Source organism: Sceloporus occidentalis, unplaced genomic scaffold (assembly GCF_023333645.1).
Source record: "Sceloporus occidentalis isolate IW3139 unplaced genomic scaffold, rSceOcc1.0.p SCAF_5, whole genome shotgun sequence".
Lineage (NCBI taxonomy): Eukaryota > Metazoa > Chordata > Lepidosauria > Squamata > Phrynosomatidae > Sceloporus > Sceloporus occidentalis.
This window is the reverse complement of record NW_028316985.1, coordinates 29583793-29602001: the sequence shown is the minus strand read 5'-3', so window position 1 is coordinate 29602001 and position 18209 is coordinate 29583793. Positions and strand designations below refer to the sequence as shown.

General features: G+C 39.8%; 1 protein-coding gene across 1 annotated transcript; it reads left to right on the top strand.

Annotated features, from left to right (window-relative positions):
* The first annotated feature begins 440 nt into the window (after positions 1-440).
* On the top strand, positions 441-13675 carry LOC149311847 (RNA-splicing ligase RTCB). Its single transcript, XM_089528058.1, has 12 exons — positions 441-597; positions 955-1033; positions 1717-1784; positions 2212-2311; positions 4163-4319; positions 5718-5874; positions 6731-6890; positions 8300-8475; positions 9737-9925; positions 10465-10575; positions 11078-11197; positions 12121-13675. The coding sequence occupies exons 1-12, from the start codon at positions 505-507 to the stop codon at positions 12226-12228; spliced, it is 1518 nt and encodes a 505-aa protein (XP_089384184.1). The 5' UTR covers positions 441-504; the 3' UTR covers positions 12229-13675.
* The last annotated feature ends 4534 nt before the right edge of the window (positions 13676-18209 follow it).

The following is an 18209-nucleotide window of genomic DNA, read 5'->3' as shown; positions in this document are numbered from 1 at the left end:
GCCTCAGCCATGTTGGCTAATAGTTGGGATTCTGGGAGCTGAAGTCCAAATCCCTTCAAAAAGCACAGTTTGGGGACCACTGGTCTAGGAACATTTCCTCATTCGGCCTAGGAGGTCACTGTGGTTCCCCAAACTTTGGTCCTTCAGAGTTCTTTTGGACTTCATCTCCCAGAATCCCTGGCCATTGGACAAGGTGGCTAGGGCTTCTGGGAGTTGAAGTCTAAATAAACCTGAAGGCCTACCACAGTGGTTCCCAAACTTTGGTCTTCCAAGGTTCTTTTGGACTTCATCTCCCAGAATCCCTGGCTATTGGTCAAGGCGGCTAGGGCTTCTGGGAGTTGAAGTCCAAAGAAAACATGGCGGACGAACGTTTGGAATCTCTGGACTTGGGTCGCTCTAGGAATATCTCCTCTGTCGCTTTTGCCTAGTGCGCCTGCGCCGCTTCGTCGGCTTCCGTAGTCGCGTTGGAGGCTCTGACACAGAGGTATCAGAAGGTTCATCGCCATGAGTCGAAGCTACAACGATGAGCTCCAGTTCCTGGACAAACTGGACAAGAACTGCTGGCGGATCAAGAAGGGCTTCGTGCCCAACATGAACGTGAGGCTCTGAGCTCCTGGTTGGGAATGTCTTTGAGAAGTAGAAATGAATCCAGTGTGGCTGCGTCCACACTGGAGAGATAACCCGGTTTGGTACCGCTTTAACTCTTTATCTGGCTCTTTGCAATGGAATTCTGGGAGTTGGAGTTTGTTGTGGGGCCCAGAGCGGAGCTCTGCTCCGCTCTGGGCCCTACAACAAACTCCAACTCCCAGAATTCCATTGCAAAGAGCCAGACAAAGGGTTAAAGTGGTGTCAAACTAGATAATTGGTGCTGAATGTATTTACGTTCCCCTTTATGCCTGACTGGAATGCATGATACATTTTCTCCCTCTTCCTCGTCCTTCTGTCTGACTCCAGGTGGAGGGTGTCTTCTACGTGAATGATCCTTTGGAGAAGCTGATGTTCGAAGAGCTAAGGAATTCATGCCGAGGGGGAGGTATGCGCATGCTCCTCTCGCGGAGTCTTACTCGTCTCTGTTGTGCCTAAAGCCTCAGTGCCTAACTGCATCTACTCCGAGTACAGATCAGTCGTAAATTAAATCAGGGTCGTTGGAGTTCAGGGGTACTCTGAGGTTTAGTCATCCAAGCGTGAATCTTCATGAAAAGCATTAAGGGATGGCATGCAGGTGCACCTTATATTCTCAGTATGCCATTTATCAAAATCTAAATTTACTCTATGAAGCTTGGGAACAGAAAATAAAAACATTGTTTTCTTGTTTCATTCATGATATTGCTTGGTCAATAGCCGAAGAGAGTTTAAACGCACTTAAAGAAAGTCGTTCGTCCTGGTTTTAAGGCTCCTGTTTTAGTCATAATTTCATCTTAAATCTGATCCCAAACTAAGTATGCTTTACATTTTTTTGTTTTTAATGTGAAGTCAAAGGCTTTCGTGGCCAGCATCCACAGTTTTTTGTGGGAGCTGTTCACCCCTGGATTAATGGTAGATAACTGTAATTATAACTGCAATTATCATGTGTAATTATAACTGTAATTATAACTATCCCGTGGCTCATTTAATCTCAGTCAGACATGTATAGGATTGCATTAGAAGTTGTCCTTGGGATGTTTCAATTTTGTAGGAAAGGATAACATTTTTGCCTCTGTCCTCTCTCTCTTTCAGGTGCTGGTGGTTTCCTTCCAGCAGTAAAACAAATTGGAAATGTAGCTGCACTGCCTGGCATTGTTCATGTGAGTTAATAATGTCTTTGGAGATGGGTCTCTTTGTTTAAGATTAATTCAGTCAGAGCAGAAGCCCTATAGGCAGAGCTTACACTCTTGGATCATACCTGTAGTGACATATTGGTTAGATTTTCTGTAGTAACTTTTCTTCTAAGAATTGAACATAATCAGTGGCAGTTTGTTGACATGTAAGCTTGGGCAATCATGGCCAGGTTGACATCTGAGTGTCTGAAAAGAAACTATCCCCCTACTTATAATGTGTCCATAATAATATTTGCATTTGTGTACCTTTCTTCATGCTTCTCTTGCTGGTTATTAACAGATATTTTGTATACTTTGCAACAGGTATGTGGTAAATCTAGCAATGTTGAGTTCTTAATGTTGTAGAAACTACATCCATTCCCATTTTAGAACTGATCACTTTCATATATTTCAGAGATCTATAGGGCTTCCTGATGTCCATTCTGGCTATGGGTTTGCTATTGGTAATATGGCTGCCTTTGACATGAATGACCCTGAAGCAGTAGTATCACCAGGTATGGCAATTTGAATGTGATCTGTGCTGAGATTTTCATAATTGGTGGGAGAACTAGCAGTGATGGGGCCAAATAGTTTTTCTTCCCATTGTGGATGCCAGTATAGAGAACATGATACCTTGTTCCTGTATAGTTCTTGCATTCACAAAGGACATACATACTTCTCTGCCTGTTTTAAGAAAGCAGGGACATGTATGATATAGGAAATGTTCTCAGAATATCTATTAGATAATTTGACTACTTGAATAATTAAGTAGTTTGTTTGCTCAACACCCTTTTGCAATTTGTGCTTACTACCATACTGTTTACTAGTTCACCTGCCCTGGGACAAATTTTATACCCTTAGACTTGTTCTGAAGTAATGTGTGTATATTTTAAATATAATGATAGCTTGAAATAAAATGTAGAAAATCTACATGTTCAGTCTTCTCAAATAGTATATTCATGAAGTGCTATCTTTTTATTATCAAATGTTATCTTTTGTATGGTTACGTATAACAATTTAATGGGTTTAAGATCAGAACAGGGTCTAGTGTGCCCACTGGCAAATAAAGAATCAAGTTTTGCCACCCACAGTGATAAAATAGATTTCAGCTCATATAAGGAAAAGTTCCTGAAAAGTGAATTACTGCTGGTATCTGACACCCATGAAATTGACTCAAATAGCCAAATTTCCCCACTCACCCACTTGTGATCGAGGCAACCATTTTCTGGACACTTCATTTCCATGCTTGGTGGTCTGGCTAGGAATTAAAACAATGTTGGCTGAATCTACAGAATGACATTGAAAGAATTACAGATCAGTCATTCAATGGATCTAGTTATATTAAATATCTAGAAGTTCAAACAAAAATCTCCTATAGGAGACCTTAATCGTCTTTCTTTTGCTTTCAACTAGATGACTGATTGCCAGCAATTGGAAGGAAGTTAAGAATTTAAGCATAGATCTATGATAACATCTGAAATTTAGCCTTACTAGAAAAATTAACATAGCAGTTACATAAGCATGAATGCAAAGAGATGCTGTTACTTTTGAATATACTTGGTTCTCTCATATTAGTTTTGTGAGTAATAAGAAGGACGATAAAATACGACAAAATCCACAAATGAGTAATACTTTTATTGGCCAACCAAAATGCAGAAAATACATAATGCGTGTTTTCAAAGTTACGCTGGCTTCCTCATCAGATGAAGATGTTAAAAATCATAGAGGAAAAGAAAGGTGATGTTAGAGTCAATCGCCTACATTTTGTCTCAGATGTTACTTCATTGTTAGCTAAGATGGTACTTGAGGGATCTCAGTACAGGCAAAGGCCACTTCACATCTTCCCCATGTGGGGACAAGGTGCAAAGGGCAATAAAAACAGGTAATAAAACTCAGCAACAGAAAAGAAACTTCCCTTGAGATCCAGGCTACTCCTAGCCTAATGCAAAACTTACTGCCTCTTTCTTAAGCAGAGAACATTGAATTTCCCTGCACTGTTACATCTGGAAAAACTTTTAGTTGCTGTATAAGTAAAGCTCACCAATTGTAGTCCAGCCTTTGTTGGAGGATGTTAAAGTTGCTTCACCAACATTTCAAAGAGGCTTCTGAAGAGTTCTGATTGGATAACACTTGATGGTCTTTCTCTGATGGGCTGTTCTTGTGAAGAACATTATCTTGTATTCAGATTTAAGCTCTTCAACTTTTGTAAATTAGTTTCAGGCAGTGGTGTAGATTTATGTTTATTGTCTAATTTATATACAGTATATAAAAAGAAAATCTATTCTGTGTTCATAATATGGGCCACTCACTGCACATGTGCCTTATGTAATTGGAGTTTGAAATATGTGTTGTAATTACTTACTCAGGTGGTGTAGGTTTTGACATCAACTGTGGTGTGCGGTTACTACGTACCAACCTTGATGAATGTGATGTCCAGCCAGTGAAAGAACAGCTTGCTCAGTCAATGTTTGACCACATTCCTGTTGGTGTGGGATCGAAGGGTGTCATCCCCATGAATGCCAAGTAAGAATAAATTTCTTTTATTCTTTCAACAACATCTTCGGCTAGGTGTCTGTTTAATTTGGAAGATGAGCTTTTTTGGTGAGAAGCTGGCAAGATGGAAATGAATTCAGCATTGCAGTACTTTTCAAATCACTTATTATTTTCACTGTGCATGATAAGCAGGTAGGATTATCTGTTCTCAGAAGTAGTAGTGACACCAAGGGAGGGAATACACTCACTATAAGATCACTTCTTAGGATATAACCAGTACAGTTGTTACTGCTAGCCACATTTCTGCCAGCTACTTTTATTGGTAATGGGCCTCTCAATGCCCACACATTTTGATGTACCAAGAAGTGACTGGAAAATATAATCCATGACACAGCTGCAGTATGCTCCTTGATCTCCTTAGGGTATGAAAGAGATTTTTATATATCTTGGATAGGGTGCTGGCCACTTAATGCTTGCAAGAGAGACTAGGGAAATTCGCCAGAGAGCCAATCCAGTTAGGAACAGCACAGTCTCATTTCTTCTGAACGCACAACTTTTTATAAAGTTGTGTTTCTGTGCCTAAGCACTGTGTGTCTTCTCTATGAACCAGCCTTTATATTTGACAATCACATGCTTCACTGCTGTTCCTTTCCAGTGTTAGACATGTACAGATAAGCTTTCAAGACTCCTCTTTAGCATAAGAGCAAGATTTCCCATTCTGTCCAACACTTTCTTTTGTAGGATGGGAGTGATAGAGGGCACATTCTTGAAAGATCTCTTGGTCAGTGTTCTGACTGGCTATGAGAATGTGCTAGTTATTTGAATGCAACTATGACAACAAGCCTCTCTTATGGCTTTGAAACCATTCTTGTGCGTACCCTGTATACTCGTCTATAAGTCTAAAAAGTCTTGCCCAAAAATTGACCCCAAAATCCCAGGTCAACTTATTTATGTGTGAGTATAGTAATGTGATAGCAGCTCTTTCAGATTTCCCTATTTGGTGGGAAGATAGTTTCTTTTTCTCTTGCACCAAGCAGAAAGAGTCCTGAGTGATTAACTGCTTTTAAACAGAGACCCTCTCCCCATCATTGTCTGGGTGAAGGTTGAAACCAAAGCTGAAACAAACAGCCTCATTTAGAGTCTCTCTCTGTACGCACACATACACACACTGAAGGAACCTCCAGGTTTTACCCTCAACCTATCCACGGGCCAAGGCAAAATCCATAATTTTGGCCTCAAAACGTGACCTTGACTTATAATCAAGTTGACTTATAGTTGAGTATATATGATATGTGTGCTCCTTTTGGTCTCTTAGCTATGTTCTGATTGTGTGGCAAGATGCAGCACTGAGTCATTGTTACAGCCCATTCTGTATTTTGTCTGTGGCATCATTAATGGAAGTCCATCTCTTGTCCTGTCCCTCTCCAGGGACCTGGAAGAGGCTCTAGAGATGGGTGTGGATTGGTCCCTGCGAGAAGGCTATGCTTGGGCTGAGGACAAAGAACACTGTGAAGAATATGGAAGGATGCTGCAAGCTGACCCAAATAAAGTCTCAGCAAGGGCAAAGAAAAGAGGGCTGCCCCAGGTAATTGGTCTTCTGATATTGTGTTGAACTTATGTTTGTTTTATTTCTGCCTGCTTCTGAAAAAAGAAAGTGGCTTAGACTTTTGAAGCAATAATCTCTCTCAGCATTTGGTAACAGAGGTAATATCTCTAGTGCTTTGTGTTTGAGTTTGTCAGAGCCACCTGGCTAGCTACAGTTGGATAAGTGCTGAACTACATGGACCTTCAGTGTGATGCAGCAGGGACACTTAATAGCTTTAAACTGATGTGCATCTATACTGTAAAAATAATGCAGTTTGACACCGCTTTAACTGCCATGGCTCCATCCTACAGAATCCTGGGATTTGAAGTTTGGTGAGACATCAGCACTCTTTTAGCAGAGAAGGCTAAAGACCTTATATAACTACAAATCCCAAGTAACCATAGGATGGTGCTACAGCACTTAAATTGGTGTCAAACTGCATTATTTCTACAGTACAGCTGCACCCCAAGCACTTTACAGTCCAGTATAATCATTGCTGTAATAAATGTCAGCCTTCTTGCCAAGTCCTTTGATCTGAACATTACCTTTGCTAGTGCTGTAGTGGCAAATTCTGTAGTTCATTATGAAATCTCTTCCTGGCTTCTCCTTTAAGAAGAATCTCAGAAATACTTCATTTGCAGTTGAAATTGTTTATTTGAAACCCTTTTTATTACTCCATGTGCTTGCTAGAGCAAGGTGAGTTAGGAGTCTCCATTGTATCACTGAGTAATATACACTGTGACATAAAAGATTCAGAAATTATCAACTCTGCCTTTCTAATGGAAACTTCAGTGCTATTTTCTTCTTTTCAGTAATTATTGTATAGGTAGCTAAACTCTCTCATTATCTTTGACAGCTGGGGACTTTGGGAGCAGGAAATCATTATGCTGAGATCCAGGTTGTCGATGACATTTATAATGAGTATGCTGCTAAAAAAATGGGCATAGACCACAAGGGGCAAGTATGTGTGATGATCCACAGTGGCAGCAGAGGGCTTGGACACCAAGTAGCTACAGGTAACATATTGATTCTCATTTCCCTTTTTTACTTTCTGGAAATTAACCCTCATTCATATTTTTAAAATCTTTCATTTTACACATTATTCTGGGATATCATTCAGCTCCAATAATATTCCAATTTATTGGAGAATATAGGCGGGATACAGACCGCCCCTTTGGGGCGGCCTGCACCCGCCCCTTTCCCTGACGGATCGGGGCCTCAGGAGCCACAGCGGCAGCCCCAGACGCCCCGATCCGCCGCTTTTCCAGGCCTTGGAGAAGCAGCAAAACGCCGCTTCCCCGTGGCCTGTAAAGGGGCATCCTTGGGGCTTCATGCCCTAAGGACACCCCGACAGCGGCGAGGAAAGAGAGAAAGGGGCCAAGCGGCCCCTTTCTCTTCCGTATCGCTGGTGCGGCCGTTTAAACACCACGCCAGCAATGCGCATGGCAAAAGGAGCTCCTTTCGGTGCTGCTGAAAGGGCGCCACAAGCGCCCTGTAGCGACGCCAGCACATAACGGCTGCACTGCGCCATTTGGGTGCGGCCACCACGTCAAAATGGCAGCGCCCATCTGTACAGGGCGTCACCATTTTGATGTACGGAGTATGTGCTAGGGTTAGGGAGTGTCTGTAAAGGACGCTCCGAGGCAACCCTAGCACATACTCAGTACGTACTTAAAGGCACATCTGGACAGGGCCATAGTTGGCCCTCTATATCCATGGATACTTTATCCATGGATTCAACCATCCATGGCTTGAAATATTCAAATAAAATATAAATTCCAAAAAGCAAACCTTGATTTTGCCATTTTATAAAAGGGACACTATATTAGTATGCCATTGTATTTCATGGGATTTGAGCGTCCATGGATTTTGGTATCTATAGTCCTGGAACCAAACCCTAGCAGGTACCTAGGGCCTACTGTATAAAATACCCCATATTTACAAGAAAATACAAGAAAATACTGAAAGATACATACTAACATGAAATGAAATGTGTATTTTGAGTACCCTTCCTTGTTTCCAAAAAGGGTAAACAACATAAATACAGTAGATTTGTTATGTTAGAACAATTTGTCCCAGCTGTTTTTGACTTCTTTTTTAAAACTGTATATGGCAGATGATTTAAAACTCAAGGACACTGTTTACAATACTTCAGGTGATGATGTTGTGAAATGCCTACCTTGTAAATCTTGTTCTGTTTCAGTTCTGCAACAGAATATGACCCTAAGGGATTAAAATATCCTGTCTGTCTGGAGGAAGGTTAGATGGGAAACTCCAGTCAGTTTCAATGCTTCATGTCCTTCTTGTTATCTAATTTGCATGTAAGAAATTGGCAGATACCTGTAGTTTGTGGTCTTGCTTGTCTGGATTGACTTGTTAAGGACCTGTACTGAACTTGATACGTCTAGCCTTTTTACCTTCATAGATGCCCTGGTAGCCATGGAGAAAGCTATGAAGCGGGATAAGATAATTGTGAATGATCGCCAGTTGGCATGTGCCAGGATTTCTTCCCAGGAGGGTCAAGATTATTTGAAGGGGATGGCAGCTGCTGGAAACTATGCATGGGTCAATCGTTCTTCCATGACTTTCCTCACTAGACAGGTAATAATAATAATAATAATAATAATAATAATAATAATAATAATAATATTTATTTGTATACTGCCCTGTGGCGAACCAATCCAGGCGGTTGACAACAGTAAATATAACAAGAGTAAGATATAAAATTAAAAACATTATAATCCCTCCCCTCCTTAAGAAAGTATTAAAAAATATGACAGATTAAAAACACAATATCAAAGCATAAAACATAATTAAAACAAACTAAAAACCCTGGTGTCCCTCTGGAGATCCTCAACCATCACTAAAGATGGGGCCACGAGAGGAAAGAGGGGATCAGGGAGCCCGGGCCGGGATGGTTAATCTGGAAAGGTCTGCCGGAAGAGATCCGTCTTGACAGCTTTTTTAAAGCTGTCTAATGATGTCAACTGACGGATAATACATTTGGCACTTACCCTTTTTGTCTCTTGAAAATGGAACCTATTGAATGAGGTTATCTATTGCTGAGGCCAGTCCTAAGAAAATGTTGTCTTTAAGGAACATAAGACAGTCTTAATCAACTTGAGCTGCTATTTGCTTCCTTGGTGTCCCACTAAATTTTGAATTATATTATTCTAGACCTGAATTTGACACCTGACCCCAGTCCATCAGCAAGTAAACTTGACCCTGCTTATTACATTGATTACTTTTCTTTCCCTTAAAGCTGGAGTCTGGATTGAACACAAACTTAGGAGTTTTCCCTAAAATATTGTAGTTGCTCATTTGAAAAAGATGCACTTACTTTTTACATTAATGTTCCTATTTATTTCATTCCATGTCAATAAGAGAAAGCTGAAATACTGGTTTGTGGAATGGTGGTGCAGTGCATCAAATGATTGCTCCAGTCAATGAGTGTTGTCTTTTTAAAGAGAAATACTTTTCCATTTATTTTTAAGGTGTAGAGTTCTATGCATTGGAGCAACTTCAGGGTGATAAGGACAGTAAGTGGGAGGAAGCAGCCAGGAGGTTATTCAGAACTGGCAGTATCCTTTCACTCCCTGATTGGGTTCAGCAGTTTACTAATCTAGTGGTGATGCCTTTCTTCTCTAGTGTGGATGATGATGTAGGGGCCTAATCATAGGCATGTATTGTATTTATGAGCAATTGACCTAGATAACAATTATCCAAGACAAAGAAAGCTAAACAGTAACTGAAATGGAGGAAAATGCTAAAATTAAAATGCTAGTTTCTAGAAACAACTGGGATCTTTATTCTCCACAACCAGACTGCCCTTTTTCGTTCATATGCCTGTAACATCTTCTAGGCATTTGCCAAAGTCTTCAATACCACCCCTGATGATCTGGATATGCATGTGATCTACGACGTATCTCACAATATTGCTAAAGTAGAGCAGCACGTGGTAGACGGAAAGGAACGGACCTTACTGGTGCATCGGAAAGGATCAACCAGGGCATTTCCTCCTCACCACCCCCTCATAGCTGTTGATTATCAAGTATGAATTTATTATATTATTTATCATTAACACCTCTAGTTATAATTTTGCAATTCTTCGGACTGGTAATAAACTCCATTTGTTCAGTTAATAGCCTGGGGTTAAGGACATCTACATGCTTAATAATAATAATAATAATAATAATAATATGTTTTATTTATATACCGCTATTCCAAAGATCATAGCGGTGAACAGCAAGTAAGCTAATTAGCAAGTAAGCTAATTTGCCCCCAACAGTCTGGGTACTCATTTTAGCGACCTCTGAAGGATGCAAGCCTGAGTCGAGCTTGGGCCCTTTTGCTGGTCTTGAACTCGCAACCTTGTGGTCTTGAGTGAATGGCTGCAGTACAGGCATTTAACCACTGCGCCACCAGTTGTCAGTTGCAATCTGACAACTGTCTGAGAGTTCCTTGGTTTCCTAATGAAAACTGGCCATTGGGTGATTTAATATGAATCAGTAGTCCTACTTGCTAAGCAGTATCTATATGCTTGCTGAGTAATACTCTTAATTGAGAAATTGTTTTTATCTGTTCCTGCAGCTGACTGGCCAGCCAGTCTTGATAGGTGGAACCATGGGAACTTGCAGCTATGTCCTTACCGGTACAGAGCAGGGTATGACTGAAACCTTTGGAACCACCTGTCATGGAGCCGTGAGTAGAATTGCTTGGAATATTTATTTTCTCTGACTGAGGATGGAACAGTGTAAGATATAAAACAATGCAGGGTATGTGTGAATTTTGGTTAGTTCAGCTTTTTAAAATGCTAAGGTGCTGTGATTTGACCTTGCTGAACATCTTTCTTCTATATGTTTGGCAAAGGCATAGCAGCCCTAACATTGAAGGGTGGGGTCAATGCTATCATATTGTTTGTAGACCTTTAGCAAGGTTGGTGTTCTGGAAGGGGGAGGTGTGATCTCACTAAGATCACAAAGAAGGAGGAACAAAATCACAGGTGTGATGTGTTGGGGATGGATGTAGAAGTAGACGTGTAGAAAGCTGGGAAATTTAGATAGAACTGAAGGACTGGACCTCATAGATGTGTTGACTGGAACAAATGGCCAAAGCCATCTGTAAATGAAATTTCCTTCAAGCTATTGATACAGTAGAGGACTGTGATAGTAACTGAAATGACAACCTTGTCCTTGTCCTACAGGGTCGTGCTTTGTCCCGTGCCAAATCTCGGCGCAACTTGGATTTCCAAGATGTATTAGACAAGTTGGCAGATATGGGCATTGCAATTCGTGTTGCTTCCCCTAAACTGGTCATGGAAGAAGTAAGTTTTTTAAAACCATTCTTTTGAGGAATTTGCTTCTGGAGTGGATTTCCATCCAAGTTAATTTTGAATGCTCATAATCAACAAAATACATAGGTATATCAAACTAGGACTTCTGAATAATTTCAGTCTAGAGGCTGGTGTTCTGGGTCATTCTATTTCTCATGTCATCAAGAACTCCTCTTTCATAACTATAATAATTTGAGATAGGCAAGTGAAATGACAGTTTGACTGGTACAGTTCCCATGAGTTGCAATGTGATTGGCAAAAAAGGGGACATACCTAAATCTTTCTATTTATGGAAGTAGCCACCATAGAAGGACAAGGCAAGGCAAGACACCTTTTCAGTGGTGGCAACGCTCTTGTAAATTTTTAATGTCAGAATAAAATTACTTTAACACAAGTTTTCTGGTTTTTAGAAAGCAAATGAAGCTATAAGAACACATTTGGGGACTTTATTTGAGGGTGCCTCTGTATAGTAGAAGTAATGTAGTTTGACACTACTTTTAAGAATCCTAGGATTTGTAATTTTACAAGGTTTTTAGCCATCTCTGCCAAAGAGTGCTGGTGATTCACAAAACTACAAATCTCAGGATGAATCCATGACAGTTAAAGTGGTTTCAAACTGCATTATTTCTACAGAGTAGACTCACTCTGAGATTATTAGACTCATTTCAAAAAGACCTGAGTGCTTCTGTTTAGACTAAAATGCAATTTAATTACAAAAAGTTTTTTTATTTGCACATTCTTTTATTTTTATGAATATCTGTTTGTATGTAGTACCTTTTCTGTTCCGTATATGTTCTTGTGCCTCTTTCAAATGATGAGGAATAGAAATTCATTTCAACCAATACTGGTATTAATAACATAAAAAGGGCCTCAATGCCGTTTGCTAATTCTTTTTTATGTGTTGGTTCTTCTAGGCACCTGAATCTTACAAGAATGTGACAGATGTGGTTAACACTTGTCATGCAGCTGGCATCAGCAAGAAAGCCATTAAACTGAGACCCATTGCAGTAATCAAAGGTTAGGGAAGCCTTTCCCAGAAATTGGCCAGCGCTGTCCTTACCCAAGGCCTCATGCCACCCAGAGTGCTTCGTGATTATAGTTCCATCCAGCTGGAGAGTGTAGACTGACAGACTCTTTCTTTCAATTCTTGGAAGAAAAGTGTATCCAGGAAGCTTTGTTTTGTTTTTTGTTATATGAAAGGCTAAACCAAGGCATGTTACCCACTTGAATTTATGGAGGGGTTAAATTTCTTTTAGAAGATCGAAATCCACTTTTGCAGGCTGCTCTTTCCACTTAATATATGATCTGTGCTCTCCATTGGTGAGTTCCCGATGAATGTTGATTGGATAGACCTTAGTCTTCCAGAAGGCTTCGTGGGATGTACATCAAATGCAGATACTTCTGTTCCGATTTAGTTGCCTTTCGTTTCTTCTTACAGTAGTTTTTCACTTCTCCTAAAGACCTGATCTTTCTGTAATATATCATATACTGAAGCTGACTATTGGTAAATGCTCTGTACGGTCTATGGGAATCCTTTGTGTACAGTGAGTTGTAATAAAACCCAGTTGATCCTACTCATCTGTATGACTTGACAGCAGCTGTATAAGCTCCAGTGTAAAAGTCCATGATTAAAATGTGCTATAAGATGGTATGGAAGGAGGAAGGGAAAATTTGCAAAAACTGTTTTTGCCATCTGTACCAGGAGCAGGGGGCTTTGCCTAGAACTCACACCCAATAATACCCCTGTTTAAAGCTTCATTTGCATGTTTTCCCCCATGCAACTGAGTACTTCTTTGAAAATAAACAAGTTCTCCCTTGATATCCCTCATGATTAAAGGAGCCATGCTAGAGAAGACTTAGATACTGTGTTTTTCATGCTTGAACATGAACACCTCATTTCTAATGCGATAGGCATCTGATTATTAATTAAATATACAAGAAACACATCTTCCACTGCCTTTGGACATTCGTAAGACACAGGAGGGTGATGCTTTAGTTCACACTTTGAAATGGCAAACTGGAATACCAATATAAGAAAAAAGAGTAGTGCAGCTCAAATTGTGAATTAGATTCTATCTGTACATATAAAGAGCATGTGTGTGGGGAACAGCTCCAAAACAAAATGCAGGGATATAGGGATTCTGTGGTAAGCATACTTTGAACGTAGGAAAAAGTCCATCTGATAAAGGGCAGGTTATATCTGCACTAGTTAAACTAGTGTAAATTTTGACCTGGTGCTGCTGTTTTTATTTGCAGTAAGGTGCACCAGTTCATCGTCTGAAAAATACAAGGCTTTGGGTTTTGAAAGCACTAGCATCTTTTCGTGTAGTAACAAGAGTAGTACTTTTATGAGCTGTGGATAATATGATACTGGCCAACTCACTTGTTTGCCTTTAACCAAAATCTAGAAGTGGCTTTTCAGGACAGGTCTAGAAATTTCTAAATAAAATGAAGAATGCAAAAAAGTCATTGCAAAGTGTTGTTATTTACCTCTATTGTTATTTACCTTTGTCATTTAAAGGAATTTTACATTTTCATATAGAAAATAGGTAAGAAGATTTGCTTGAATACTGTTCTGATCCTTTCTGCAAGAAAAGTCATTTATTTGCTTTGTAATTCAACTTCTTTTGGCTCACTTCTCTGAGGCTGCAGCCCTCTATTAACATGCCTGAGTGTGAGTTGTTAAATTCAAAGAGGCCTTCTTTTGATTAGATATACAGTATATATAGGATTTCACTGTTAAGCAGCTTTATTCTTGTAAGCAGTGTGTATCAAACTATGGTCAGTAGGGGGCAGCTAGATAAAGCTTAAAAAACACCAGGTAAAGAACACAACCTGGGCCTTTCTTACTCTGTTCTTCTGGGAAAGATTGTTTAGCTAATGCTTGCTGATGTCAGCAGTGGTTTGGAATTAACTTAAAAGGGCTAATAAAATGTAATGTTTCTGAAACACAGGCCAAAACAACAACAAAATAGTTTGTAAAGGCTATATAAAATCTATCCTTCAGGCCACTAACATGACTCACATGTGAGCTGAATTGCCCCACCCTTGATGTTGGCTTAATATTACTGTTTGGAAAGTTGATCACATTCTCATACATACATACATATATTGTATGTGTTGTGTAGGAAGGTAAAAAGTTGTGAAACCTGGCCTTCTGATATCTGTTGGAAAGGGTTCTGTCCCAGACTCATGAACACTTCAGTAAGATTTATTCATTCTTGAAACTGGTAACCTCCATTTGTGTTGGACTATAATCTCCATAATCTCTCAGAGAGGGTGGTTGCTTGGAGTTATGGAAGTTATAATCCAATTCAGTAAGGGTGTAATAGGTTGGAGAAGGGAGTCTTATGCAATAAATCATTGCATATATTTAAAAGGTAGAGTTTGTATATGTAATTGTGAAACAATTTTGTTCCTGGGGAAAATTAAGTAGCTTTTTAATGTCTCCTCTCAATTATGCAAATTTCTTTAGAGGCCAGTTGTTTTATGGAGAATACCTTACCTGTCCACATTGTTTTTTGCCACAGTGTGATGGTCCTTGTACATTTCACTTTTACCAAAATCTTTGCTAGTCTGAGTATGCTTTCTAGTTTCTTTTCCCTTTCCAAATCAGAAGCAGCACTATAATTCACACTGTCACTCTTTCCTTGCCCTACTTCAGCCGTGCACAATATTGGTTAATTTATATCCTGTCTTTCTTCCAAAATTCTCTTCCTACCTACATAGATATTTGTCTTTACAGTACATACTTGTACAGTATTGTCTTTACAACACAAGAGTCCTGCTAATGGCTGTCTCTAACATCCAAGTATTGATAGAAGCAGGGCTGCAAAGAAACAAGAAAGGAAGGTATCAGCATGTTGGGAAAACCCTACCTTTTGCTCATGTATCAAAAAAGTCTTTGTGAAAAGGGAAAAAAAGCTGAGGTGAAAAAGATGACAGCAACAACAAAAGGCCAAAATAAGGACTTGAGGATTTTCAGGACCAATTTAAATGTCTGCTGGAAAAGGATGAAGTTACTAGCTGAACTTTGATTCTTCCTATTAGAAGATATATTATGGTATTCTTTTGCAGATCTGACATCTGAGTTTTGTTCCTGAATATATTGCTTAGGTGAAGTTGGGTTGGGTTGGCTTCAGATTTGTGGTCCAACATTTTGGCAGGAGTAGGTATTGCTAGAAACTCAGCACCTACAAATCAGAGTCAGGAACAAACTATGGGGCAGGCAGAGAGAGAAGAAAATGCAAGACGTGGGGACCAAAGCCTACAGGACAACTCTATTTAAGTTGCTATAGACCATGATCTAATGGCTGGAACTTTTGATGCTGTTACACAATTGGGAGTTAAAAATGCTTGTTCATTCGCTACAAATGCCTTATGATACTGCTAAAGGGCAGCTGCCAATAGATCTGGACATTTTAGAGTCTACTGCCCATACCCGTGTATCACTTGCCCCTCAGCTGGTGGTCTTGTTCTGTAGTCCGTGAAGAGTGAGCATTCTTTTACCTCTCTTTGGCAAAGATAGATATGCCGTACCTTTGTTCTTTTACAATACAAACATGCTCAACTAGCTCTCTGCTCGCTTCAAAGCAATAGCCTTCTTCAACATGTATCAGCATGTGGGCTAGGCTTCCTATGGCAGAAGCTTTCTGTTGCAGAGAAAGAATTCAAGTTGCCATTGGGACTTCAGTTTTTTACAATTTTCAGTACTGGATTGCTGTATTGGCCTAAAGCTGCTACCATTGTTTGGACAGTTTTAAAAGAGTATGAAACTTGACTGGTCAAGGGTCAGCTTCAATGCAGCAAAGAGAAGCCTTAAAGGGCGCTCAAAGGTCAATTAAAGGAAGGGAATATGCTATCAACCAGATGCAGTTGGACTGTCAGTCTCAGCAACCCTAGCCAGCATATCCAATGGTGAGGGATACTAGGAGTAGCAGTGGAAAAACAATTAGATGATTGCCTGATACCCACCACTGACCAGACTGAAGGACTATGGGCAATTTTACTATGGCTGGCATGTTACAGCTGCCTTCTCTTTCAAGGAAATGCAGTGATGCAACATTTAACTGCTGTAGTGAAATGCTCTATACAAAAGCCTTGATGTTTTAAAAAGTATAGGGAGTAACTCAACATATCAAAGGAGCAACAGATTGCTTCCACATATTGTAGGAAAGCACAGCAATGCCTTAAAAGGAAACATTTCCTTTTTTGCTACTGGGTCCATTAAAAAAGCTATCCCTTTTGTGATACTCTATGACAACCTTCCTTCCAGATGTATTGCATTATTGTCTAGAGAAGATTAAGACTGAAGTGCAAAACAGATGGCGGGAACAAAGTTGGAGAAGGTTGCATTATAATTTGATCTCCAAGGGAAAGGGAGAAAAAAATACAATTAAACCTTGGAATTGGGAAGGGAGCTACTGGCTTCCTTTGTAGGTAAAATATGTTTTCTGTAGGTAAGCTTAATCAGCAGCTCTTCTGACATTGACATTTCTTCGCTTGGTGGGATTTAACTACCATTATTTAAATTCTGTGCCTCTCTTAAAACCACTTGAAATTGCTTACTAAAAATTAGAACATGAAATGCAATACAAAATAGTATTAGAAATAATAAACAGCAATAAAAGGCATAATACTCTACAGGAATATCTCTGGCATCTACAACTCATCGGGGCATTCTGGTCAACATTTCAAAATTTTATAGAGTTTATGATTTCGACTCAAGTTGCAGCAACCACTTTCAAGTTGCAATGCAAAACACCGAGGTTCCTAGAAGCAAAAAAATAGGATTTGCTATAACTCACCAGGATTATTTTTAAAGGACCAGAAAATAGTAGCGGGTTTACTGAGGCAATGCTATTAAGATCCTTGAGGCAAGGAAACTGGAGAGAATTAAGGCTCTACTGCAAATATTCCTCAATTTTTAAATAAGGTGGGAAAATAAGATAGGGCTTCCTGAGGTAGTGCTGGATTCTTGTGGTAAAGAAATGGAAAGAGGAAACAGCAGGTCCATTGCACCCTTTTGGAGTATTAGGTACGGACTCAAGCAACACTCTGCACACTTTGATCAGTTGCATATAAATTAAAGGAACAGCAGAGCAACAGATCATTAAACATTTAAAACTAAAAATAATAGTGTACTTAAAAGCATGTGAAGAAAGAGACTAGTAGCTCAACAGTGACATTACAAAAGTTGTGGAACTACAACTGAAATATCCATTTCTCCAGTACCCACTTGTCATGTCTCCCAAACAACGCCACACTTGACAGGCAATGGGGTTGCCAACTCCTGGCCTGAAAAGGGTTCCTCTTTCTTGACATCATGTGCAAGGAGCATGTGGACCTGCACGCATTGTTGGATTGCAATCCCCATCATTCCGCACTGTTAGCAAGAGCAGATAGGAATTGCAGTCCAGCAACATTTGGGCTGTCCAACTCTGTTCTGCATGAACGTAGGAAGGAGGAAGCAGTTTCCCCTATGCAACTCTTCTGAACATCTTACCATGCCATGATAAAATCTCTAAGAACCTTCTTCAAGTTTCAAATTATAAGGGTTACCCACAGAGGGAGGAAGCACCTCCCTGTCATTTAGCCCATGCTAGAAGTGGCTCTGGCTTGGCACCATCCTTTTTATTAGCTTTATTATTATTAGCTTTATTTATAAAGTGCCGTAAATGTACACTGCGCTGTACAAAACCAAATAAAATCAAGAATATATAAAAAGCCTGCCTATGGTGTACAATCTAGAAGTTAAAACATCAAGTTAGAAACATCATAAGAATGTTTCTAACATAAGAATGTTTCTTTTTCACTGCTCTAAAGTAAAGACCCACTTGCTACTCCCCATCTCTTTTTCTCCTATAACTTCAGGGAGTCCAAGATATACTGTATATGCTCGACTATAAGTCGACTTCACATATAAGTCGAGGGCAGGTTTTGGGGCCAAAATTATGGATTTTGACATGACCCGTGGATATGTCTAGGGTAAAACATAAAGGCA

What these genes read in the sequence shown, in the direction of transcription:
- LOC149311847 (XM_089528058.1), top strand. Translation starts at nt 505, where the DNA reads ATGAGTCGAAGCTACAACGATGAGCTCCAGTTCCTGGACAAACTGGAC. An exon ending in GAATTCATGCCGAGGGGGAG is followed by an intron (nt 1,034 to 1,716) that starts GTATGCGCATGC and finishes TCTCTCTTTCAG; the next exon opens with GTGCTGGTGGTTTCCTTCCA. An exon ending in CTAAACTGGTCATGGAAGAA is followed by an intron (nt 11,198 to 12,120) that starts GTAAGTTTTTTA and finishes TGGTTCTTCTAG; the next exon opens with GCACCTGAATCTTACAAGAA.